This window comes from Chlorocebus sabaeus, chromosome 9 (genome assembly GCF_047675955.1).
Source record: "Chlorocebus sabaeus isolate Y175 chromosome 9, mChlSab1.0.hap1, whole genome shotgun sequence".
Taxonomy (NCBI): domain Eukaryota; kingdom Metazoa; phylum Chordata; class Mammalia; order Primates; family Cercopithecidae; genus Chlorocebus; species Chlorocebus sabaeus.
In genome coordinates this window covers 46,586,169-46,612,140 of record NC_132912.1, presented here as the reverse complement: position 1 = coordinate 46,612,140, position 25,972 = coordinate 46,586,169, and the positions used below count along the sequence as shown (strand labels likewise).

Here is a 25,972-nt window from a genome sequence, read left to right as displayed (position 1 = left end):
GAGGCCGGGGCGGGGTGAGAGGCGTCCCCTCCTCGAGCCGAGCCCCGACCCACGCTGCGCCCCTTCGCCCGCTCCGCGCGCTAGCACAGACCCCCGGCACGGCCGACCCCGGACGCCCCGCCCAGCCCCACACCCCGGCACCTACGACGCCCCCACACTTAGTGCCAGGCGCACGCCCAGCCCAGGCGGCGCCCCCTGACAGCACTCCAGGCCGCCCCAGGTCCCTGCCCCACCTCCGCGCCATGCTCCTAGCCTCGGCCCCGCCCCGCGTTCCTGGCTGGCCTCGCGGCCCCTCTGCGCTGCCCGGACCCCGCGGTCCCCAGCCCAGCCTCTCGGTTCCCCGCGTCCCGGGTCCCACCCCTCCAGCGGAGGCGCCCAGCGGCAGGGGCTGGCGCAGGAGTGGGCGCTTGCTCAACTCGCGGTCAGAGGAACCGCTGCTCGCTAGATGCGGTGACCAGAATGTTCCTGGAGCCCCAGGTAGGGCTGTGGCGGGCCCAGGTGCGGGACCGCGGGGCAGGGTTCTTGCGTTATCGGGCTCGGGAGGGGTGCGACGGTCCCCTGCATCCCGACTCGCGCGGGAGGGAGCCCGTCATGAGGACCCACGCTCCTCCCTCTGTGCGTCCCCGCTGGAGCACCTGCTGCCCGGTGGGCGGCGCCCAGCCTGCCCCTTCTGCCGTGCCCTTCGCGGCGCGGCCCGCAGACGCTGAGAGCACAGCCTGTGAGCCTGGAAGGGGTGGGGACAGGCGCCCCAGCAGCAGGCACCAGAGGGGTCTGTCCGTAACGGGCACTTTCGGGTGTATAAGAGCCCGGACTACTTGAGGGGCGCAGAACCACCTGTTGCTCCGAGAAGGCTGTGCCGGGCGAGGGGTGGTCCACGGTGTGTGGTCTGTGTGAGGTGGTGGCGGGGGAGGGCTGCGGAAGCGCGGGCGCGCTTATTCATGGCACGTGGGAGGGAGGCGGCCGTGCCTGTGCCTTGTGAGCCCCAGGCGCGCCTGTGCGTTTAGGGAGAGTGGAGCCCAGCGTGGGGCTTTGAGGAGTGTACGCTCCAGGTGCGAGGGCGCTGTGGGGCGCAGGTGGAGAACTGGCCCTGGAGAGGACCTGAGCGTGGAGCATAGGCATTTCTCATGCTGTTTATGGAGACCCACTCCCAGAGGCGCAAGGCGGTGTGATTCGGGTGCGGCAGCCCCCTGGGTTCTGAGCGCCCACAGCATGGAGCTGAGCCCCGGCCTGGCCACGTGAAAGATGCAGGACTCATCTGTCCCTTCCTTCCTTCACTTAGCACGCATTTATTGGGCCTCTGCTGTGTGTAGGCACTGCGGTTCAGCAGGGAACCAAACACCACAGGAAGGAGGGTGTTGTCCTCACGGTGCCCACACAGGAAAGAAACAAGCACAATGGGTAGGTAAAATGGGTGGAGTGCCACCTGGTGCTGAGGGTTAGAGAAAAAGCAATGTAGGAGAGCCAGCAGGGCCTGTGAGGAGTTCAGCAGTGAAGGTAGTTCAGGTCATTCTGCAGCAACAGAGCAGCCCCAAGTCCCTCGGCTCACAACAACACGGTGCAGTTTCCACTCACTGGTGTCAGCCCTGGTCCAGGCCACCCTCATTCAGGGACCTAGGCCGACGGGGTCACATGGTAGGGGAGGGGGGAGGGCCCTTCACTGGCATTTAAATACCCCAGACCAGTACTCCAGTCACTGCTGTGAGACAGGTGGACCCCACGGCCCCACCCAGTTTCATTCGGACCTGCAATGACAGTGCTACTTCCCCAGCAACCAGGGGTCTGATACACTTGGTGCCCAGCGTGCTGACCACCAGTGAAGAGGGGGCTGTCTGTGCCTTAGGTACAGTGGCTAGAGGAGACATGTGCACAGGACCTGCTGAAGGAGGGGAGGGAGGGAGCTATGTGGGGTGCATACTAGGAAAAGGCCAGGGCAGAACTTTGAAGTGGAAGCTGCCTGCATGTTGGGGCCAGATTGGAGACTGGGACATCAGGAGCAGAGCCCATGAGGAGGTGGGACAGTGAGGTCAGGGAGGTGGCATGGCTGGGAGAGCCAGCGGGGTGACTGGGCTGCAGTGGGAGGTAGCAGAGCAGGGTGTGCTCCCCATGGGGCTACCATGGCACTGCTGACTGCTGCTGGGAGGGGTAAAGCTAGCAGGGTCCCACCCCAGTGGTCCGGGGACATATGAGAGTCCCAGCCTTGGGAGATGGCAGAGGAGGAGGAGAAGGGAAGGACTGATCCTCGGGGTATTCTGAAGGCAGAACCTGGAGATCGTGCTGGGTAGGCTGTTTTCATTGAGATGGGAAAGAGTCAGGCTGGCGCAGGAAGGAGGGTGTTGCCCTTAGAGGTGGGCAAGATGGCAGGTGCAGCAGGTGGGAGCGGGGACAGTTCAACACCTCCAACCCCGGAGGTGTTGCCTGGCAGGGGTGTGGGCAGTCTAGAGTCTAGGGAGAGGTCTAGGCTGCGTGTGCTCCTGCAGAGCCTGGCCTGCTCCACCCTGCAGGCTCCTTGCTGCCCTGCCTCCTGGCCACACTGCCCACGCCTGCATCTGCTGGCTCAGGACAGTACAGCCCTGGGTACAGTACAGGACAGTACAGCCTGCCCAGGCCCAAAGCCCATCTTGCTGGGCCTGCTAACTTGAGCCACCTTCTTTCAGCTCCCCCAGCCGAGGTGGGATAAGGACTTTAGCCCTCAGCGGGTCATAGGCCAGGGGAAGGAGAGCAGAACCCCATGGCCTCTTATGTTAGCCCGCCCCCTCTGTGTGTTGGGGGTCCAGGCCTGGCCAGGATGCAGGGGGCACTGGGGACAGCACAACCCAGGGTCACACACTCACAGATGCGTGGGCCACAGCAGTGCCATCCATTGGAGGGGGAGGGGCGGGCAGTCAGGAAGGGCTGCCTGGGGGAGAGAGTATCACACTGGCTTTGGTGGGATGCATGAGAATTGACTTAGTGCAGGGGAAGCTGCCTGCATCCCCCACACCTTTGGGCTTTTGGGCCTCGCCCTCCAGGGAACTGCTGGTGAATGACCAGAGGAAGGAGACCAAACTGTCATGTCAACCTCCCTTTTCCCCCTTAATCCACTGGAAAACCCCTGGTTATCCTTGGAAGCTGGTCTCAGAATCACCTCCTCCATGAAGCCCTCGTGACTACTCCCTACAGAGTTAGTTCCCCACCGCTGTGCCTCCCTGACACCCAGCATGGACCCCCAATCCTGAAGAGATCATGCCATGCCATGGAGTTGTGTCTGTTTCCCCAAAGACACTAAGGTCCATGGGCTGTTCCGTTCTGAATGTGTGGCATAGGCCACAAGGGCCTCAAGGGATGCTGACTTGACTGAACAAGTTCTGGAAGGAAGGAGGAAGGAAGAAAGGAAGGAACAAAGATGAGGGCAGGAAGTGGCCCGTATAGGCTCTCTACTTCTTGCTTTACATCTGGGGAAACTGAGGTCCAGAGGGGCTGTGTCTTGCCTGAGGTCAGCCAGGAGGTCAGGAGTCAGAGCTGGCTCCTGGGTCATGAGGGCTCCACTGTGTGGGTTCTGGGCTGCCTGGGTCCCTGTGGGTTCCAGGACAAGGGGAGTTCAGAGGCTGATGGAACACGAGGCCTGGGGGCTCCTGAGGGAACCCGGGGACAGTCAGGTGGGCGCCTATGGATCGTGTGGGTCTTGGAGGAGGATGGCAGCCAAGACCCCCCCCAGCTTCTCTGTTTCTTTTTTTCTTTTCTTTTCTTTTTTTGAGATGGAGTTTTGCTCCTGTTGCCCAGGCTGAAGTGCAATGACATGATCTTACCGCAACCTCCACCTCCCAGGTTCAAGTGATTCTCTTGCCTCAGCCCCCCGAATAGCTGGGATTACAGGCATGTGCCACCACGCCCGGCTAATTTTGTATTTTTAGTAGAGATGGGGTTTCTCCATGTTGGTCAGGCTGGTCTCGAACTCCTGACCTCAGATGAGCTGCTCACCTTGGCCTCCCAAAGTGCTGGGATTACAGCCATGAGCCACCGAACCCGGCCTCCTGTTTCTTCTTCTGGCCCCTGCTGCTGGCTGGGCCCTGGCCCTGTGGCCCCTGGCACCACTGGCCCAGTGGAGTTTTGTTGGCAAAGCTGGTATCTTGTGGTCTCAGGCTTGGGGAATAACCCCACCCCCGCCCTGTCATGGCCCACACCCGCCTTCTGGGCCAGAACCCAGCCCCTGGCATTTCCCAAATGTCACTGTGACTGCCGCCAGCCACCCCTTCCCGGCCTTGGGCCAGTGAGTGTGCGTCACAGTGCCGCCCTCCTCTCCCTCCCCCTCCCTGTGGGTGAGGAGGCTCAGCCTTCAACTCTGGCCCCAACCTAAGTATGACTTCCCTGGGGGCATCCCGGGGGCCACATACAACAGATGTCCTTAAAACAGGGACTGGCATGTTCCTAGAGTGCCCAGCCTGAGGGGGCAGTGGTGTGGGGTGTTTTGGGTGGGTGACCAGGAAAAGTGGCTTCAGGGTAGCTGAGCTGGTTGGCAGAGCAGGCCCACTGTGGACATCGTGTTCCTGGGTGATGGCGATGGAGCTTAGAGAGCTGGGAGATTCCTGGACACACACACACCCACACACAGACACCCACACACAGAGACACACAGACACAGAGACACACAAACACACAGACACATGCAGGCACACACATAGACACAGACACAGAGAGAGACAAAGACACACACACACAAAGACACACATGCACAAAGACACAGACACAGAGAGAAACGGACACAGAGACCCCCCCGCAACAGACCCCCACACACAGACACGCACACACACAGAGACACACGCAGGCACACACACACAGAAACAGAGACACACTAACACAGAGACACACAGACACATACAGAGACACACAGGCACACCTCCCCCTACTGCCACTGGTGTGGGCATCTCCATACCAGCTCCACACAGACTTATGTGCAGAAACCTATGCCCAGGGGAGGTAGATAGGTAAGCTATTGATTTTTTAAGTTTATGTTAGGTAATTGATTATTGATTACCTTACTAGTTTGAACAGATTTTTAGTTTGGCTTCCCGGAAAACCCAAGAAATTAATTATATTACTTGCACATAAGGAACAGCCAACTTCTTTATTTCTAATGTATCTTTAGTTTTCCTATCTTACTGTGTTTTCTAAAAGGTGCAACATTAAATAATAGCAGTTGTCCTTGGCTTGATCTTCATTTAATGAGGAGGCCGTTCATGTTTTACTAAGTCTGAAATTGGCCCTATATTTTCAATAGGTATTTGCCATCATGGACAGTATGCTGGAATCCTACATTAATTGCCAAGAGTGCACACCACGAATGGATATTCAGTTTCATCAGAGGCTTTCCTGTATCTACCAAAATCATCAAATGCCTTTCCTCCTTGGACTTATTAATGTGTTGACTTATTAACTCTTATGAACTAAATCATCCTCTTGTTCCTGGAATAAAGCGCACTGGGTCAGGCTCTGTTGTGCTTAAAAATGCTGCTGAGTTCATTTTACTGATGTGTTGCTATGTTGCTGAGGGTATTTTTCACTATTTTCAGAAGTAAGAATTTATGCATATTTTTCTACTAGAAGACATTTGTCACATTTATAAATCATACTATTTTAGCTTTATAAAATGAATAGGAAGCCTTTTCAATATGAATTGTGTAGCCGAAATAGTTTATATATCATATAAAATTATCTTATCGTCAAAGACTTGAAATAATTCATTTTAGAAACTATTTCAGCCAGGGCTTGCTTTTATTTTTTCTAGAGGCTTAGTTGGCTGTCAACTTAATTTGTACTACGGTTATTGGTCTTTTTGGGTTCTAAATATTTTTAGTTTATTTTTGGTTACTTATATTTTCTAGATAATATAACCATTCAAAGTTCTTGCAGATCATTTACCACAGATTTAGGTAGTTGTTTGTTTTAAACTTTCTTCTACGTATCTGGAGTTAGATTTCCTTTTTTCATGCCCAATGTATTTTTCATGTCCTTCCTTTCTTCCTTCTTCTCTCCCTCCCTTTCTTTTCTTAAATAAATTTTTATAATTTTTTTAAAGAAATAGAGACAGGGTGTCACTAGAGCCCCCCAAAGTCCTGGGATTACAGGCATGATCCAGGGTGCCTGGCCCTCCCTCCCTTTCTTCTTTCCTTTTGTTGATTAGAATTGCAAGAGGGTTATCCTTGAAATCTGTGTTTTCAAAGAATCAGCTCTTGAAGTTTATAAGGAGTTCTACTTTATTTTTTGATTAAGTCATCTAATTTGCCTTTTAGCAATTTTTTCTTCCAGTTTGTTTCGCTATTTTGTTGAGAAGCTCTTTTTTAAGTTTTTTGAATCAAGTGCTTAGTGTTTACTTCAGTATGTTATTGAAATCTATGATCTTTTCTCTGAGTACAGCTTTGGCCATATCAAATTCCAACCAGAGTTTCCTATAAAGGTTATTTTTCTGACATCTCTAATTGGAGCTTGAATCTTTAACACAGGCATGATTTAGGGAATTTTTTTATGAAGTGCGTATTTTTTTTTTGGCTTATCAGTTATGTATTAATATCCAACTGTAGTACATTGTGCTCATGTCATTCTCTCACCTGCACACTTCTGTTTGGGGACTTTATGGGGTTTCATTGGTGGTATAACATATGACCATGTGGTAGAGACTCTGGACAGTAGAATGTGCCTTTCTGTTTCTAGACACAGTTTTTCACATATGTTGGTCCCCTATCCAGAGAGCGTGCATTGCCGTATTTTCATCCCTTGGGCATCTACCACTTGCTGGGCAATTTCTGGTTGTGAATCCAGCATGAAGAGGTGCTCACTGTATTTCCTGGGCATAGCTTTGTGTTCTTGGGAGTTTACCTCCAATAGGGTTAGAGAAAAAATAAATAAATAAATAAAGTGTTTTCCTTACTCTCCACTCTCAGCCATTCAGCACAACATTCTGACACCAGATTCTCTAACATTAAGACAGCAGCTGGGTGCCCTGTAATTCAATTTGGACAATATTGGGGGCAGAGTCAGATCCCACAGGTTGAGAACTTGGTCCCACAAGGCTACCCCCCTCCCTCGACTTCAGATACCATTTGCAAGTGTCAGGTTGTGGCCTATGCTTCTGACTTACCCAGCAAATCAGCACTCCCAGGACTCACTTCTCAGATTCAATTAATTTGCTAGAGCGGCTCACATAATTCAGGGAAGCACTTGCTTCCATTTACCCACTTACTACACAGGTTTTTACAGGGGTCACAGATGAACAGTCAGAGGAAGGGATGCTCAGGGCAAGGAATGTGAGAAGGAGCGTGGAGCTTCCCCATCCTCCCAGGCACTGCACTCCAGGGCCCTCCACCTGCTCACCTATCCAGAAGCTCCAAACCCGCTCCTTTTGGGATTTTGTGGAGGCCTGGTTACGTGGGTGTGACTGACTGCATCATTGGCCGTTGGTGGTGGACCCAACCTTCAGCCTCTCTCTCCTCCCTAGAGCTGGGGTGGGAGTGAAAGTCCTCATCACATGGTTGGTTCCCCTGACAACCAGCCCCCAGCCGGGCTGTCCAGGAGTCCATCAGCACACAGCACACATTTACCACTTTAGTGTTAGGAGAGTGTGCTGGGAAAAAAGACAGCGTCATGCACCACATAGTGGTCCCCTGAGATTCATAATACAATATTGTCACTGGGCCTTTTCTATGTTTAGCTGTAGAAATCCTTACCATTGTGTTACATTTGCCTCCAGTATTCAGTGCGGTCACACACTATGCAGGTTGGGAGCCCGGGAGCAATAGGCTGTACCACGGAGCCTGGGTATGTAGTGGGCTGTCCCATCCTGGTCTGTGTTAAGTCACTCTGTGGGGTTTGCACAATGACGAAATCGCCTAAGATGCATTTCTCAGGAGGTATCCCCATCGCGAATGGACGCATGACTGTATGTCTTCTTATAAATCACAGCATCCTGGCCCCTCCCTGTGCCTGGGCCACACGGACAGGAAGGGCCATCTTGCAGGCAGGAGGCCTGGGCTGCTTCCAGCTCTGCCCTGTCCTCAGCCCCACACCTGTATCTCATCTGGGAAGTGGTGAGCAGGGCCTCAGAAGCCCCCAGAAGGTGTCACAGGGCCCAGCAGGTGGGAGGCCCTCTGCCCACGGCACTCATTAGTGGTGAGGCTTGTGGGCAGTTTTGTGGGGGCTGGAATCCAGCACAGGCCCCTTGGACCCCGACCTGATTTCCCCCATCCCACCTCGCTGCCCTGCGCTTGCAGCCTAGCTCGCAAATGCAGCAAGGGCAGCTCCTTCTGGATCAGGCCCTGTCCATCCCACAGGCCTGGCTGGCTCCCCCTGCTGTCACCGTGTCACACCATTCTCCCTCCCCTCGAGCCCTGCGCTGGTTGCCCTGGGTGGCACGTCAGACAGGGTTCCAATCCCAGCTCCTCCAATCCCAGTTTCCCAGACTGGCGCTGGTGACTGAGGCCCTTTGGGCCTCTGTTCCTTCATCTTGAGAAGGGGGAGCAGCAGGAGAGCCACCCTGGGGAGGCGTGGAGGTGGCTGTGTCTGCCTTAGGTTCGAATCAGCCTAGTGGCACTAATTGATGCAGGGAGATTTCAGGATGACTCAGTAGCCAATTAAATGCTTACAAATTCACGGTTTATTGGGACGCTTTCACACACCAACAATCATGCAAATATATTCCACACACCCAGGCAGTCATAAGAGAGGCGGGAGCGAACCACAGTGTTGGGGGAGGGGAGACCAGCTGCTGACTGCCCGAGGTCCGTGTTCCCTCAGAGCAGAGGGAGCGTAGACCCCCGGGTGGAGCAATGGGATCTCTGCTCTTCTCCCAGCAGGGCATCTGGTGGCCTCCAAAGGAAAAGAGGCCTTGGAGTTCTCCAGGGCAGTGCTTCCGCAGAACTGCACACTGCTTCCCAGCCCCCTCCTCCATGGCACCCTGAGGGTCTCCCCGGAAAGGAGTTGGTCATGAGCAGCTTCTTTGTATTTATGGCCCTCTGCAGGAGTGTCCCTGGCCATCATCTTCAGCTGCCTTTTGGCTTTTGGCATCACTTTCTTGTTGGGTCTGGCAAAGGGGTGCCTGGCCACAGCAGATATCACCTGATCATTGCAGTCCACCACACCTATGCTTGTCACTGTGCACGCTGAGGGCTCAGCAACTTCACTCTAAGCTGAGTTGCTTGTCATAAGTACTCCTTTTTTTTTTTTTTTTTTTTTTTAAAGACAGAGTCTTGTTGTGTCATCTAGGCTGGAGTGCAGTGGTGTGATCTCAGCTCACTGCAACCTCCACCTCCCGGGTTCAAGCAGTTCTCATGCCTCAGCCTCTGGAGCAGCTGAGATTATAGGCATGCACCACCACGCCTGGCTAATTTTTTGTACTTTTAATAGAGATGGGGTTTCACCATATTGGTTAGGCTGGTCTCGAACTCCTGACTTCAAGTGATCTACCTGCCTCGGCCTCCCATCGTGTTGGGATTACAGGAGTGAGCCACCACACCTGGTGAGATAGGGTCTTGCTCTGTTGCCCAGGCTCTGTCACCCAGGGGTGCAGTGGTACGATCTTGGCACACTGCATCCTTTACCTCCTGGGCTCAAGCAATCCCCCTACCTCAGCCTCCTGAGTAGCTGAGACTACAGGTGCATGCCACTGTCCCTGGTTAATTTTTTTGTAGAGACAGGGATCTCCCTGTGTTGCCCAGGCTGGTCTTGAATTCCTGGGCTCAAGCAATCCTCCCACCTCGGCTTCCTAAAGTGCCGGGATTACAAGTGTAAGCCACTGTGCCTGGCCATTTATTTTGAGACCCTAAGGACCACAACACATTATTACACATTCCTGTGTACTGGTCTGGCCAGTGTCTAACCACCGGTTACCAGCCCCCAGGGCCAGGGGACAGATACACAGCATGTGACAGGAGAGCTGCCTGTGTCCACAGCGTGGGGGTGGCAGTCAGGACGTGTGTCTGGGTGCTGTTTCCCAGAGGCTGCTGGGCTGAGCATGCCCATGGCTCTGTGACCCAGCAGGGAGCTGGGTGCCCCTGCCACTACCCCCATGACTGGCCCAGAGAGAGCTCCCTGTTCCCACAGTCATCTGCCAGGAGGATGGCAATTCAAGTGAGGGAAATGGATTTTTATTTGTTTTGAAACACAAAGGAAAGATCTTTGCTCAGCCTAATTAGTTATCATTTAAAAGAACCATATGGTTTTTATTCTATATTCCAGCACCCTAGTTGGCTGTGGAGGGCAGAGGCTGCAGCTCACCTGGAACAGGTCTGTGTGTGACCTGCGTGGCTGGCCATCCCTTCCCACCTCTGGAGGCCCTCAGCCCTGACCCCGCCCGCTCACTGTCTCTCTCTCTTGGTCATGGGCTGCTGCTTCGGGGCTGACTCCAGGGCTGGCTGGATGTGGGCAGTGTGCCTGGGTGGGCCTGGGCAGGACAGGTTGCTGGTGCCTTCCTAGTGGAGCTGGCAGGTGCCCCGGCCACTGCCCAGAACTGATGAGCAGCAGGACACCCTACTCTGTCTTGCCATCGTCAGTGGACAACCCATCTAGGACAGGGACCCCAGAGGGCTGATTTCACTTGGGGTGGAATCTGCACACTGCTTCCCAGCCCCCTCCTCCGTGGCACCCTGAGGGTCTCCCTGGAAAGGACAGAACTGACCACCAAGGTTGCCTGAGTTTGCACATGACCCCATCCAAGCCTGTGCCCAGCTCTGCCCCTGGGAGGCCCAGGGCTGCCCACCCGTCTGCAGGAGGCTCTTGTTACCCCTGCAGAATCTGATGGTATCAACCCAAGAGGGAGCGAGGCCAAGGGGAGGGGTACAGGGACCCCCAGGCAGCCGGAGTGGGAAGCCAGGCTGCCAGCGCCTGCCGGGAAAGGGCAGGGGTTCTCTGAGGTCCCACCTGCTGCATCCGTGGGCCTCTTGAGTCTCAAGAATAGAATGGTTCTTCATGGACAATGACATTCTGTGCCCTGAGCAGGCCCAGAAGAAGCTGACTAGACAGAAAGGGAAAAGGGAGACTGGGCAGAATCTGAGGAGTGTGAAGAGGAGATGGCCAGATTCCTTCAGTCAATTCAAATTGTATTGGGTAATAGAAGGGAATTCAGAAGGAAAAAATGAATCATGTGTCTGTAACAAAGCTTTAATCATCTGCGTCGCGCCTGTGGCCGGGCCTCTGGAGCGGGCGCCCTTGCGAGGCGCTGTCCTGCTGGTTCCCATGGCAGCCGCCTCCTTGTTGGAGTCCGGCCTGCGGCCCTTGGCCAGGTCCCAGGACTGCCCTGGCCAGCCTGGAAGGTTCACCAAGGTAAATCCAGCCCTTCTTCGCAGCACTTGAAGTTTGGCTTATGTGAAACAGTGTGGCTCCTGCCTTCTGATGCCTGCCTGGCCTGGAGGATGGAGAGGCAGGGGCTGTAGGGAGCTCCTTGCCTTGCTGCAGGAATGGGACCAGCATGTGCTTCCAAGGACTGTGCTGCTGCAGAGGCCACAGGAGTTGAGAGAGAGGAGGGTGAGGACTGGAGAGGTGACTTGCAGGGGAGTGTCACCCCCGACGCCACCCACCGCTAGACCAGAGCCAGCTCTGAGTCCCCCATGCCTGGGACGGGACAGTGCAACCAGGTCAACGGGTCCACCTGCGTAGAAGCAGGAGGCAGCTTCTGCTCGCTTGTTGCTGTCTGCAGCAGGTGCACTGGCTGTCCCTTGCATGGGAGGTGAGAAGGACTCAGAAGTGGGATGAGGGAGGGGGCGGCACCAGCTCCCAAGAGCTGTGTGTCTAGGGAGGCAGCTGGATAACCTATAGGACCGCTAGTGCTCTGCAGTGCCGATGCCATCAGAGCCCACCAGGTATTGAGCCTGTCCTGAGCTTCATGGCTTCACTTAGTGCTCACGGTCACCTGGAAAGAAGGTGCTGGAGGTGGCATCTCACAGAGGAGGGTGCCGGCTCCCAGCTGGAGTGGGGCCCACTCCCTTACCACTGGACACCCAGCCTATGCCTAGATCCAGCCTGGGCCTGCAGCCGGCCCCTGCCCATCTGCTGTGCTGGCCTCAGCAGATTGGACAAGGGCTCCCTGGAGTCAAGGGAGACACGTTTCAGCGCAGTCAGGACGGTCTGAGAGCTGGGGTTTGGGGGTGGGGAGGACATAAGAGTGTTGGCTGGGTGGTTGGGGGAGATCCCTTCCTGCCCTGGATCAGGGAGGAGGAGGTGGATACATCCCGGTTGAGGGAAGGGGCTCTGATGTGACCCACCTGCTGTCGAGGGCAGGCCTGGGGCCAACCTGGGCAGAGTCAGGGTGTGGCTTCTAGAGTCCTGGCTTTAGTCCCTCTAGCAGGCACTAGAATCTCAGAAATGGTGGAGACAAAGCCCCAGACTCTCCCAGGCAGGTGTCACTCACCTGCACATTGTGGATAGATGATGTCCAGAGGGGTTGGGCAATGGCCGGTCACCTGGCCTTCTTCCACAGAGCTGGGAGGACCTGGGGGTGGTGGAGGGGCTGGTCTGTGGCTGGCCACCCAGCCTTCTTCCACAGAGCCGGGAGGGCCTAGATGCAGTGGGGATGGAGGCGCTGAGATGGGTCATCCAGCGCCTGGGACTGCAGCGCCAGTTTGGAGAGAGCACCGTAGCCCTGGTGTGGGAAGAGGGAGCATGAGCGAGGGACACAGGTCACCAGGACAGGGGTGATAGAGAAGTGGGAGCCAAAGGGGGATGGAAGGGCTGGGAGTTGCCTGGGGCAGGCACCCCTCCTCTCAGCTCCATACAGGTCCCCCAGCCTCATGCTGGGATGGGCCGGGTCCCAGCACGCTCCGCCAGCTGAGGGTGCAGCAGCCCCACTGGGTCTGTGGGCCATCGGCTCTCCTCACTTGGGCTCCCCTGCCGGTGAGTGACATCCAGGAGGTGAGGGTGGCCCCTACCTCATTTCTCTCCCTCCACCGTGCCTCTCAGTGCAGGTGGGACCCCAGAGGCCTCTTTTTACTGGTCTGGGAATGCAGCTCTGGACTGGCAGGGTCAGAGGATGAGGAAGGGTGTGTAAGTTGGGAAGGGTGAGTGGCAAAGGAGGTGCAGCTGCCTCCGCCATCTGACCAATGCTGATGGAGCTCGGGAGGGAGATGGGGTGAGGTCTGTCCTTGCTGCATGGTGCGTGGAAAGGAGGAGGCCCCTAACGTCCTTCCCCTCCTCTGACACCCCATGCAGGTTCCTATCCCATCAGGAGCAGTGCCCCGCTTTCTTTCCTCCCTGAGGGTGACTGAGCCTTCAAGCCAAGTGGGCACACTCAGCCCTCTACCTTCCCCAAGGTGGGCAGCTTCTTCCCTGTGATGTGGCCTACTGCCACATCTCGACGGCCTTCTCTGGGTGGGGGCAGCCGCTGGGCCGGCTACCTAGCACTGTCTCCTATCCAGGAGAGGGTCAAAATCCTCACTGAGGCAAAGGGCCCACTGAAGGTTTAGCAAAAGATGTGCATTTGCACGAGGAATCTTGTAACTGTGTTGTCTGCCTCCCATACACTCAAACAAGCACTTCACTTACAAATTGCACCTGACTCCCTGCTGAGCCCTCCCCGCTATGTAAGGTGGTCCCCCAAGGGAATCAGGAATCACCTGCTACATCCTGGGAGAGCCTCCTGGGGAGGGGAGCCTCATTCCCGATGTCCTGGTGGGAGGAGCCCAGACCCTCGCAGAGTGGGGCAGGCGGCCCACCCACTGTAGGCACAGACCCTGAGTACAGATGAAAATGGTGGTGGTGGTGGGATGTGCCTGGGGTGCTGGTGGCTCCAGTGCCCCTGCTCCTGGCAGGGTAGGGACCAGGCCAGGTTGGGGGGCAGCCTGGCACTGCTGGGGACCCTGACCCTGGCACATCACACGTCCAGGTTTAGCAGGGCCAACACACACATCATCAGTCAGTGCGTGTTTTGGAGCGAGTGAGCCAGCCAGGAGGTGCCCCAGGGAGCGTTTGCCAGAGAACTAATGGGCCAAAGCTCCCAGGCCTTGGCGCCAGCCCTTCTGTCTACTCACTCCGCTAGTCCTTTCCCAGAAGCTCCTTCCAGTCGGCTGAGGCCTCACCTCCACAGGGAGGCCAACCTCACAGTCCAGGCAGAGGTTACTGCTTTCCCACTCATATTCCTGACCTTCTCTCTCTTCTGTTGGAGCACTGATTCTCTCTTAACCCATAATATCATGTTGCCATCTGTGGCCATTATGTGTGGCACCACACAGGCTCTGTGGGGTGCTCTCTGGGGCCAGAGAGCCCCGTTTTTTTTTTCCCTGGTGTGTCTCCAGTAGGGATCATTACCACTTGTGAATGAATGAATGAATGAATGGGCAAAGAATAGGGCTCCGGGAACACCCACCTCCTTCCCCACCCCAGTGCCGATAATTTCGGAGAACTGGCCGGTTATCCCTTGAAGGGCAAAGGGCCCATTCTGTTGGGTCCATGGCATGCATCCAGCCCAGCCCAGGTAGGTGCGTGGGTCCCTCCCCTCCTGAGGCCGACCAGTGTCATGGCACAGGGCTGCCCCCAGCTCCCTTCAGGAGCACGCTTTCTCCGCCAGCCAAGAGAGGGGAGACAGGCGAGATGTGTAATTTTCAGTTGCTAATTGTGATGCCCTGCAGCTTGCTGAGCTAAAAATAGTCTCCGTTTTTGTTGAGTAGGTTAAAAAATAGAAGCCCACGTGCTGCCTCAGAAAGAAGCCCCCCTGCCAAGGCTGGCAGAGGCAGGGGGCTGGCTCGAGCCCCTCCTCCACCTCCTGGCAGATCCCTGGGACTCATGCATGATGGGCCCTGAGGGCTGTTTTTGTCCCAGTTTTCCAGGAAGCTGAGTTTCTTAATTTGAGGTCCACGGATGAGCTTCTGAGAGCTCATCGGTCCCCAGAATCGTCTGCAGAAGGTCATGGGAATGTGTGCTTGTCCACACGTCTGGGCCAGGGCTTCAGCCTGCACTTGATGCTCAGGGGGCCATGCCCCCACCAGGCACTCTCAGGGGCAATGCTGAGGTCTGAGTAACAGCAGGGCAGACCTGGGCAGACCTGGGCAGACCTGCACATTACGGCCTCGTGGGTCCTGTGAGCTGAGCCTCAGTGTTCCCATCTGAGAAACGGGCCTGTCCGGGCTGCCTCCCTGGATGAGGGAGAATTGCATTGAGATGAGTCATGGAATGGCAGCACACGGCTCACTCTAACTCCTAATGATGCACACTTAAAGCAAAGCAAGGTTAGTCAAGTGAAGGCTAATCCCTGCTTTGGAAGTTTCCAGAACTGCAGAATTCTGGATCCAGAAGGGGTCCTAGAATTCCGACAGTGTGCTAGATTCCGACAGTGTGCTAGAATCCTGCCCTAGACTGCTCTTCCCTTTGAAATTGAACGGAGGCCTGACCCTGTTCATGTCTGGCTGTGCAGGAGACTTTGTCCCCTCCTGCCCTGTTGTCCCCACTCTCTGCTGTGGTGGGGCTGGCGGTGTTGGAGGATGGCCAGTTACCCCATGGGGCCACCTTCTGATGCTCCTCCCACAGTCCCTTTTGGGGAGCTGGACAGACATACTTTGTAAACACACCCCTGAAGGGGGGCAGGGTGGGTCATTACTCATTGACCCCTGCGTCCCCCTTCCCCGGGGGTCTTTTATGAGGCCACAGTGGTGTCAGGCCTCCCGTGGCTCTGTTGGGTCTCCTCATTGCTGGGCATCCTTAGTGCAGGACACAGAAAGAACACTCGGGAGTGGGAAGGGACCCAGCTGCTGCCCAGGCCTGGACACATGAGTGGGTGCACGGGAAGACAACACACACATCAGGGCCTGGCTGCAGTGAGGCCACAGGTTTGGGCTGGGAGCCACTGGGCCTCCATCGTAGCTGCCACTCTCAGGGGCTCCTGGGTGATGGGGCAGGGTGCAAGGTCTCAGAGCCCATGGCTGGAGTTTGGGTGGAGGGAAGGACTGTGCATCAGCTCAGGAAAGGTGTACATGCTGTGTGGCAGCCCCTCCTGAGGAGTGCATCCAGCTTTTGCACACATGAGGCCGGAGGCAGATGGCCTCTCTCTGTGTGCTGCCTGGGGGGCAGGCATGGGCCACATTAGAAAGCTGGGTAGCAGGCTGGGTGTGGTGGCTAAACCCTGTAATCCCAGCACTTCGAGATGTTGAGGCATGCAGATCACTTGAGACTGGCCAGGAGTTCAAGACCAGCCTGGCCAACATCGTGAAACTCTGTCTCTACTAAAAATACAAACATTAGCTGGGCATGGTGGTGTACACCTGTAATCCCAGCTACTCAGGAGGCTGAGGCAGGAGAATCGCTTGAACCTGTGAGGTGGAGGTTACAGTGAGCCAAAATTGTGCCACTGCACTCCTAGCTTGAGTCACAGAGCAAGACTCTGTCTCAAAACAAAAAAAACAACAAAAAACTCTCCAACGTCTCTTGAAGAGGCTGCAAAAAGGAATGTCATTCATACTCTTTGGCAAAAATATCCCTCTTTTCCTCTCTCTCCCAGGATCTCTCATGGCACTGGGGCTGCATAGGGTCCCTCCTCTTACTTTCTTAAAAGGTTGGAGTTTCTCAGATCCTGGCTGCCCCCTCCCCTCTTCTCACCCTGGACCCTTAGTCTAGCCGCTTCTATTCTTGCTTTCTATGCTTTTTTCCTTTCCCCAAGCTATTCTTTTCTTTTATTCATATGTAGTATTTTACATAGTTATGGGGTACATGTATTTTTTACATGCATGGGGTGTGTGATGATCAAGGAAGGGTATTTGGGGTGTCCATAATCTTGAGCATTTATCATTTCTATGTGTTGGGAACATTTCAAGTCTTCTATCTCTTTGGAAGTATATAATACATTGCTGCAAACTATAGCCACCTGAGTCTGTTATGGAATATTAGAACTTACTTCTTCTATCTAAATGTGAGTCTGTACTGGTTGCCTAAGCTATCTTTGTTTCCTGCTCCTGCCCTCTGGTAGCCATTATTCTACTGTCTACCTCCATGATAGCAAGGTTTTCAGCTCCCACCTGAGTGGGAACATGCAGCGTTGATCTTTCGTACCTGGCTTGCTCCACTTAACATAGTGCCCTCCACTCTCAGTGCTGTGTGCTTGGCACAGTGTATTCCTTGGTGTGAAGGGGCATGTGCATCTGTGTGTGCATGTGTGCACCTGTGTGAGCCTGTGTGTGTGAGTGTTGTGGGGGGAGCTGTGAATATTCAGAAGCTAAAGTTTTAGGCTATGTCCCCTAAAAGTGCCTCTCCCCTGAGTTGTACTGAGGCCGAGCTCCAGAACATACCACTGCAAAAGGTCCCAGAGATCCAGGGCTGTGTTCCCGCAGTCCCTCACCCAGGCTGAGCAGAGCCCCGAAAGCAGCGTTCACTTGCACTGAAGCACGCCCCACGTGTGAGCACTCGTGCACTCCACGTGTGTCCCTGCCACCCCTGCCCTCCCCACAGCCACCATGAGGTTCAGGTGCCAGTGCCACTAAGGCTTACACGGACGGAGGAACTGCCCCAGGCCGACCGCTGATGGGAGGCCTGGCCCACATGTGGATGCAGGCTCCTGGCCTCTCCCCTCCTGGCACTTTGGCGCCATCAGCATGTGACTGTTCTAGAGTCAGAGAGGATTGAGAAACCAGATGACAGCCCTTCCTCTACCCTACTCACTCTACGGGGTGGGGTGCAAGGTCTCAGAGCCCATCTTAGACCTGAGATCAGAGCTCAGGGAAATGTTGCCTGTGCTCGCTTTATTGGGAAGCACAGTCTGGGGCAGCGGGAGGCCGGGAGTGAGTGGAGAGATGCTGGGATGTGTTCCAACATCAGCTGGTGTCCCAGTCATCTCTAGGGAGGCTCTGTGAAACTTCTGTGTCTCAAAACAGTGCCTCTGGGGTGAGGATTCCTACAAGGTGTTAACCTGCCCCAGCCCCAGCCTCTCCCAGGGCTGGTGGTGTCGTGTGTGCCCATGGTCCTAAGGGCCTAGGTCAGAGGCCACAGGTCAGAAGCAGTGGCACCCAGTGCTGGGCCACTGGGCACCATTGAGGCAAGGCCTAGATGTGGGTGGCACAGAACCACATATCTGGTTCCACTCCAGGCACACAACCGCACTAGCTTCCGTCTCTCACTTCAACCTCACTTCAACCCTGCAGGGAGGCGGGACAAGACATTCCACACCCAGTGTCCAGCCGAGGAAGCAGGCTCAGGGCCACCCAGAGGCTTCCCGCAGGTGTGGGGACAGAGCCTGTTCTCTGGCATGCTCTGCAGTCCCAGGCCCAGGATCTGCAACTGCGGGAACGGACTCAGGTGTGCGGGGCTGCAGACAAGGGCATGAGAGAATGGGGTGCAGCTGTGGAGGCCTCTCAGGATAGTATCACCTGTGGCAGACCAAGGCGGGACAGCAGCAGAACCCCATGAGTCACTTCATCCTCTGAGGGACAGCAGCACATGTGCCAAGTGGGGCACCTTGGGTCAAGCCTGAAAAGGCTGGGACAGCCACAATCAGGTGGAGTAGTGGAGGCCTGGGGAGAGCCCTGTGCCTTGTTGTGTGCCGCCTCCCCTCTGGCCTGCTGCAGCGCATCCCGGCAGGCAGGTGGCAAGGGGCCTCTAGGTTCAGCCTCTCTCAGGCAGTCTCCACTCCAGGCCTCCCACAGTGCTGCTGAGGCTATGCAGGGCAGGAGTGTGACCCTCAAGGCCCAGCCAGGATGACTTGGGCTCAGATACAGGGAGGACCCCCTTCTCAAATGTTGCCCCCAGAGAGCCAAGTAAAGCCAAGTATGGAAACTGGCTCTCTCCCGAGATGGAAGAGGGCCCCTCTCTCACCAGCAGGCTGGGCCTCTGGACTGCCCTTGTGCCCACCGGCCCTGCGTGGGAGGTGAGAAGGGAGTGAGGCGCGTCCTCCAGGAGACAGTGAGTCACTCTTCCCCGCCTCGCTGTGAGCACGTTTCTTCTGCGTTGATTAGCTCTATAATTAGGAGGCGCTTTCCTTCCTGCCTGAACAGAGGAGGGGCTGCAAGGAGCCAGAGGGACTGCTGGGTGAAAGCCTGTCCCCCACTCCCTGCAAGGGGCTGCTGCTCCAAGGAGTCAGAGGGGCTAGTGTAGGGTGCAAGCCTGTCCCCAACTCCCTGCAAGGGGCTGCTGCTCTTCCAGGTGGGGGTTGCCACAGACGTTGGTCTGGCACACTGGCTGGCCCCAGCCCCGTCTGTGCCTACATCCCCGGGGAAGGGGGCGGGTGCTTCCTGAGCCCTTCACAGGGTCTGCTGCCTCGAGATGGGTCTGATGCAGCCGGCAGCAGCTGAGGCAGGAGACAGGCTCCCCGTGCTTCCTGGAAGTCTGTGGAAGATGCCAGTGCCTCTCCTGCCCCCGAGACCAGTTAAATTAGAGTTGTTGGGGTGGGGGTCAGGCACGGTGTCTTTGAAAAGTCGCCACGTGGTGCTGGTGTGCACGTACTACAGCCGAGGGCCTGCCCTGGTTTGTTTATTGATTGATTGATTGAGGCAGGCTCTGGTTCTGTTGCCCAGGCTGGAGTGCAGTGGTATGATCATGGCTCACTGTAGCCTCAACCTCCTGGGCTCAAGTGATCCTCCTGACTCAGCTCCCCAAGTAGCTGGAACCACAGACATGTGCCACCACACCTAGCTAACTGTTTTTTGAATTTTAGTAGAGACAGGGGTCTCTATGTTACCCAGGCTTGTCTCCAACTCCTGGGTTCAAGCGATCCACCCACCTCGGCCTCCCAAAGTGCTGGGATTACAGGCATGAGCCTCTGTACCCGGCCCCTGCCCTGGGTTAGCCAGTGCAGCTTACCTGGAGGCTGAGGCTCTCACACAGGTGGGCTTCCCGGGCCTTCCATTCACCTGCACATGATTCATCTGGTGTCTTGCTCAGCAGCAGATGTGACCCAGCAGGCCTGGCCTGGAACTTGAGATCTGCACTTTGACAAGCAACAGGTCATGCTGTAGCTGCAGGTCCAGCAGCCACACTTGGAACTGAGAGGCTGTAGGGGAAGGGTCTAGAACTCTAGTGTGCAGCTGAGCTACCTGAAGGGGGAGCACGGGGCCCAATCCCACCAGTTTCTGGCTCAGGAGAAGGTGCTGCTCCTGCTTCGGGGACCACACCTGGCCTTAGAGCATCCCTGCAGGGTCTGGTTCTCTGGGGTCAGGGTGGCCTGCTCTGTCCAGGCCAGCCCCAGCTGGACTTGGGGTGGAGGTGATGGTTCCCACAAATGCTGGTTGAGCAAGCTGGCCCGCCACAGCCCTGTCTCTGCCTAGCCCTGGGGGGGCTTCCTGAGCTCTCCACAGTGCTCAGACACAAAGGGCCAGTGTGTCTGGAATAAGCAGTGCTTCCTGTGTGGGCTGGAGAGGTGCTGAGCAATCATGCTGGTGGGAGTCAGCTCCAGGGGGCGAGGAGCCACCTGGTGCCCAGCACCTTACACAGGGGCTCCTCTGATCCTCCCTGCAAACCCCTAAAGTAGTGCTCCCTGTGCCCATTTTATAGACAAAGAAATTAAGGCTCCGAGGGTTTGAGGATCTTGATACAGCCAAGACAGGTGGTGGAGCCAGGCTCAGACTTGGGCTCCCTGCCTGCCCCTGCTGCTTGCTCGGTGTGAATCCTGGCACTGCTGCCCTCTGGCTGTGACCTGGGGCAGTTACTGAGCCCTCATCTGCGTAAGGGAATAAAGGGTTCTCTGGGAGCATAGCGGGTGATTGTGAGGAGTAACTGGGATTCTTCAACTCTAGCATTGCCGTTTTCAGTGTTCAGCACCCTGGCCATCACTGTATCATGATCGCTATTGCTGTGACTGGAGCCAAGGGCCCAGTGTGCAGTTCTTCCCTGGGAATGGGCCGCCTGGGGGTAGACACAGCTGTTCAGATACACAGGTTTGCAGTTGCACATCGAAGTGCCTATCCCTGCTGTTGGGGCGAGGAGGAAGCAGGTGCAAGAACAAGTGACCTCAGGACTGCGTGGGGGTGGCCAGCAGGGGACCCCGCAGGGGAAGTGCTGTCATCATCACCATTTCACAGCTGGGAAGGTCGAGGGCTGGCCAGAAGCACCCAGGAACAAGGAGTGGGCCTGTTGCGGGGCCAGGATTCCTGCCCGGGAAAAGCCATGTAGTGAACCTGCCTCTCCACTTGGCACTGAGCCCTGGAGACCCTCCTCGAAGTGCTCCATGGCTGGGCAGGGTGGGCCCTGCTAGGCTTGAGCTTTCGGGGGTAGAGGCTCATGGGGCATCCCCCAGACCTGCAGGGTCTTGGTTTAAAACTGTTGAATGCAGGAGACCTAGCACTGGGCCATGTCCCCAGGTGGGTCTCCAGGTAGGCAGGACAGAAGGAACCCAGAGCACCCCACCTCTCAGGTCAGTGCGGCTCCACACGGGCCCCCTCAGGCTCTGCTGACTCCCCGAAAGGATTGTGAGCATGTGCAGAACCCCTGCTTGCCTGGGACATCCCTGCATGCTCCTCGTCCAGGCCCCCACCCTCGAAGGTGACCTGCTCCCATGTGGCCTTCCCAGCCCCTCTCTGGCTGCTGACCAGTGGGCTGGGTCCCCAGGCTGGTTCCTCAGCTCCTAGGCAGGTCTCCCGGCTCTGAGGCAGGTCTCTCTGAAGGCTGGACGTGGAGTGGCCTTGCCCTGTGGGGGATTGGCTGGGGCTGAGTTTGTGGGGTGTCAGAGTGCATCCCCCACATACTACCTCCTGATCAGAGCAGCCTGCAGTGGGAGAGGCCAGTGGCATGGCAAATGCCCTCTCTGATGACTCCAAGAGCTTGGGGTGAGGAGGCCCAACTGACCAAGGTTACCACCTGCTGGTCACCTTTTGAACCCAGAACTGTAATCTTGGGGAAGTTGTCTCAGAGTGCATTGGCCTCAGGTAAGATGCCTGAGATAGTGCTGAGCAGCTGTAGGCAACAAGGAGTCTGTGAGCCCACCTTCATGACTTCATTGCACAAATGGTCACTGAGTGCCACCCTGGGCCAGCAATAGGACACACAGGTGAATGATACAGCCACTTCTGGCTTTGTGGGTCAACAGTCTAGGTTAAACCCAGGGAGTCTTCCTGGAGGTGGTGACACCTAGGCTGGACTTGGAACTCCTGGAGTTTCCTTAATTGAGTTCCTTCCCACTGTGCCTCAGTTTCACCATCTGAAAAATGAAGGATTGGCTCACATCAGTGGTTCTTGGGCTGGAGTAGAGGGTGTGTTGGAGTACAGAAGCAGCCACCCTGAGCTTCTGACCAGCAGGTCTGGGGCTAGGCCTGAGAATGTGCATTCTAACTTGTGTGAGGCACCACTGCTGGCCTGAGTTTGAGGGGAGCATTGTGTGAGTCTGAACCATGACCTCCCTGCCCTGGAGTGGGGACAGCACTGAGCCTGGGGGCCTGGAGATTCCACCCAGCCTCATTGTGGGGCCTTTGGTTGCGTTCTTGCTCTCCTTGCTAAGGATTTTCTAAGAATTCCAAGGAAACCTTTAGGCGTTCGGTGGGAAAACCAGTGTCATCTGGGCCGGATGCCCTTTTTTCCCTGGTGGCAGGGACAGGGACGTGCTGTGTGTGTGTGTATGGGGGGCGGGCAGCGGGCAGGTGGTCCACTCTCTGCTTGTAAGGTCCCTACAGGGCAGGGGCCCACGGTCCTGTCATGGCACTGAAGTAATCATGGCAACATGCTCTGCCCAGAGGGGAAACTAAGGCCAAAATGGCAGGAGGGCCTGGCTCCTCCACCTGACCTCAGCTGCTGGCACCTGTGCTGCCTTCCCTTGAGGGCCAGGAGGGTGAGGCTGGCTCTGTGTGCAGACAAGGCCATAGGCAGGCCACCCCTGGCTCTCAGGCTGGCAAATGCTGTATTGCCCAGTCTCCACTTGGCTTCTCCCAGGCATGGTTGGCTGTCTGGGACACTGGGGAAACAGGCCCAGAGGGCTTCAGACTCCCTTAGGCTTCACAAGAACTCCCAGCTGCAGGGTGTGGTGAGACCCTGAGTCCCATCACAGCGGGCCATGCCATGGAGGACAGTCCCAGTGTGGGCACCGAGTCCTCCAGGAGGCCCAGCTGCTCAGACATCTGCATCTCAGGAGCATTCAGATTCACTCAAAGCCAGTTCCAGATCTCTCTCCAGCCCCGCCCACCTCATATTGGTCAGCCGCTCGGCCCCAGACCTTCACCATGTGGAGTGGCCCTGCTCACCACTCCTGCTACCACCTGCCTGAGCAAGCTCTCCCTGGGCTGTGGCAAGACCCACCGTCCACGCGGCAGCCACCACAAGTCAGACCACTGTGCTCAGAGCCACAGGCTCCCACCTCACGAAGCAGCACATGCAGCCTGTGTGTCCGGCCCTGAGTCCTCAGACTGCCCTCCCAGCTCCCGGCTGCACACATCTCTGGGTCAGGACCTCGGCACCCGCTGTCCCTCATGCCTAGGGTGTTCCTTTCTTATCCTGGGAGCTGCGTGGCTAGCCCCATCAGTTGTTCACAGCCGTCTCACCCCAGGCGGCCCTGACTGCCCACCGAGGGCTCCCTGTCCCTCCTCAGACGATTTCTCCAGAGTTTCTCTTCTCTGCTGGCTCTGAGTGTCCAGGGCCCTGGAATGAGGCCTGGCCCGCAGGGAGCTGAAGACACAGTGATCAGATGTGCAGCAGTTCGGGGACCACTGAGGAGCCCGCCTGCCCCTGCCCTGGGATGGGGGTGCCCTCTGCCAGTACTGCTGTGCCCCTGCCACGCACCCCTGTGCACATGCATGCAGGCTGCGGGCTGCCTGGCAGGAGGGTCTGTGGAGCTGTGGAGGCGCCTTTGATGCCTCATGTCCTTGCTCTTTTCTCCCAGGAAACTATGCCCCAGACGTCCGTTGTCTTCTCCAGCATCCTTGGGCCCAGCTGTAGTGGACAGGTGCAGCCTGGCATGGGGGAGCGTGGAGGCGGGGCCGGTGGTGGCTCCGGGGACCTCATCTTCCAAGATGGACGCCTCATCTCTGGGTCCCTGGAGGCCCTGATGGAGCACCTTGTTCCCACAGTGGATTATTACCCCGATGTGAGTACGTGGGGCCTTGTGGAGTGAGACTAATGGGGTGACCTGGGCTCCAGCAGATGTCAGGTGTGGGAGGGAGGCCCCCACAGAGTGGTAGAGCTGGATGGGGCTGCAGGAGGGGCAGGGCAGTGGAGGGCCCAGGCCCACCTCCAGGGCCTTCCCTGTCTTCTGCTCTGCATACACCCCCAGCTAGCAGGGGGCCTGGGGGAACCTGCTGTGACTTCCCTGCTGCTGCCCCAGGCAGGAGGAGATGATTCTGGGGACATGGGAAGCAGAAACACACAAGGGCCGAGCAAGGCCCTGAGTTCTGAGCAGGGCCTCCAAGGAGGAAGAGGAGTTTTAAAGGGCAAAGCCAGCACTTGGGGTCCTGGTGAGGGCACGCCCAGCCCAGGTTCTGGAGCCTAGGGCTGAGCTGGGAAGCTGGTTTGTACATAAACCCTGGTGGTCCAGAATGAAGAGGAGATGGCCCGGCTTGCCGTGCCCTGTCAGCAGAGCACTGTTCAGGCTGATTCGGGGACTGTTCCTAGGCAACAACCCTAATCCTCCCTTTTCACCTCAAGGTGGCATGATACAGTCTTGGAACAGAAAGCGTTCCCTTGTCAAGTGTGGCTTCCCTCCCCCTGGAGGGTGATGTCTCTTAGCAGCAGTGGCACTGGGCCTGCCAGCTCCCTCTTGTGAGCTGAGCATTTACCCTCTGGGAGGGCCAGTCCTGCCCACGTCATGCTACCCCCTCTCCCTCCCTGCCCTGCTAGTCAGCCTGGGAGTTAGACAGCTTGCAGGGAGGTGGGCGGGAGGGATGCTGCCCTCTAGCTTCCAATGAACGGGGCTGCAGTCAGCCTGGCTTCACCACCTGCCAGGCTTCCTCTGCCTTCTGGGCTTTGGGTGAGGGGGCCTTGCCTTTCTGTTGCCCACTTCTCCTCCTCCTCCATCTGTCCTTCTGTCCGTCCTGTAAGCCCTGTCAGGGTTTGGCTGGGGCTGGAGACGGCAGTGCAGACAGGCTAGTGAGTGCTCACAGGGCAGAGCCAGGGGAGAGGCCCAAGGCCCTGAAGTAGTCCAGGGCAGGACCGTCTGTGGGACATGGGCCTCATGCCGCAGCTGGAGAAGCCACCCCTCTCAGAGGCCTACCCCAGAGGAGCCAACTTGGCAGTCACCCAGTGTGGTCCCTGTGCCCTGGGATCTGACCAGCTTCCCAGGAGAGGACAGAGGGATGGCAGTGGCAGGAGAGTCCAGTTGGGCATTGGCTCCTCTGCTGAGCATCTACCCCTCCCCCACCACCCCACCGTTCCCCATGTGCACGGGTAGCTGAACACACTCACATATGCACACACACACACACACACACACACGGTCTCCCTGCTCCTCCTTGGAGATGCACAGGCTCTCCCCTTGGGTGCCCTGCCCTTGGCCAAGAGCTCCATGGCGGGCCTTTCCTCCACATCTGGGTTGTCTCCTTAGAAGGTGGACCCTGAGAGATGTGCTGGCTCTGACCCCCCAAGTCCCCATGCTGCACAGCCTGGGGCAGGGCATGGGAAGTTTGCAGGATGTTGGAGGAGTCCCCGGTGCTCTAGGGGGGGCTGCGGTGGGCAGTGCCAGCCCAGGCCCCTGAGTCCTGCTCCAGGAGGCCTGTACTCTCAGCAAATACAACCTGGCTTGCTTCTGGCTAGGGCAAGAAAAACCGGGTTATTTGGGCTGGGAGTAGGGGCAGAGGCTCCTGGGCAGCCCAGCCTGCAGCAGCCACGTGGGGCAGAGTCCCTCTAGGGAGTCCCAGGCAGTCTCCCTGACCTGCAAGTCTACCCTGTCCACAAGCAGGAGCCAAAGTGAAGTTCCCACAGACACTGACCCTCATTAGACAAAAGGCCCAAGAATCCAGCCCATGAGGATCTCGATGGAGGGCATGTGGATGTGGTATGGAGGGGCCCTGCTCCGGCAGTCAGGGTCTAGGCCCAGAGCTGGTCAGAGAGTGTGCAGGGACCCCCACCACCATTGCTTCTCAGGCCCCGCCCCTGCTGATGGGGCTTCGGCCCTGCCGATGAGGCCCCG

The 25,972-nt window shown here is 56.9% G+C and overlaps 1 protein-coding gene across 3 annotated transcripts in view; it reads left to right on the top strand.

The window, feature by feature from the left end:
• Window positions 1-25,972, top strand: part of RASGEF1A (RasGEF domain family member 1A) — a 69,726-nt gene that overhangs the window by 34,652 nt on the left and 9,102 nt on the right. For 2 of the 3 annotated variants that reach the window (XM_037986556.2, XM_007962442.3), the window contains exon 2: window positions 23,732-23,935. In XM_037986556.2, the coding sequence (XP_037842484.1) occupies window positions 23,738-23,935 (198 nt within the window). In that variant the 5' untranslated portion in view covers window positions 23,732-23,737. Of the gene's footprint in view, window positions 1-199; window positions 478-23,731; window positions 23,936-25,972 lie in introns of those variants that run through there. The other variant, XM_007962441.3, reaches the window with a different exon arrangement.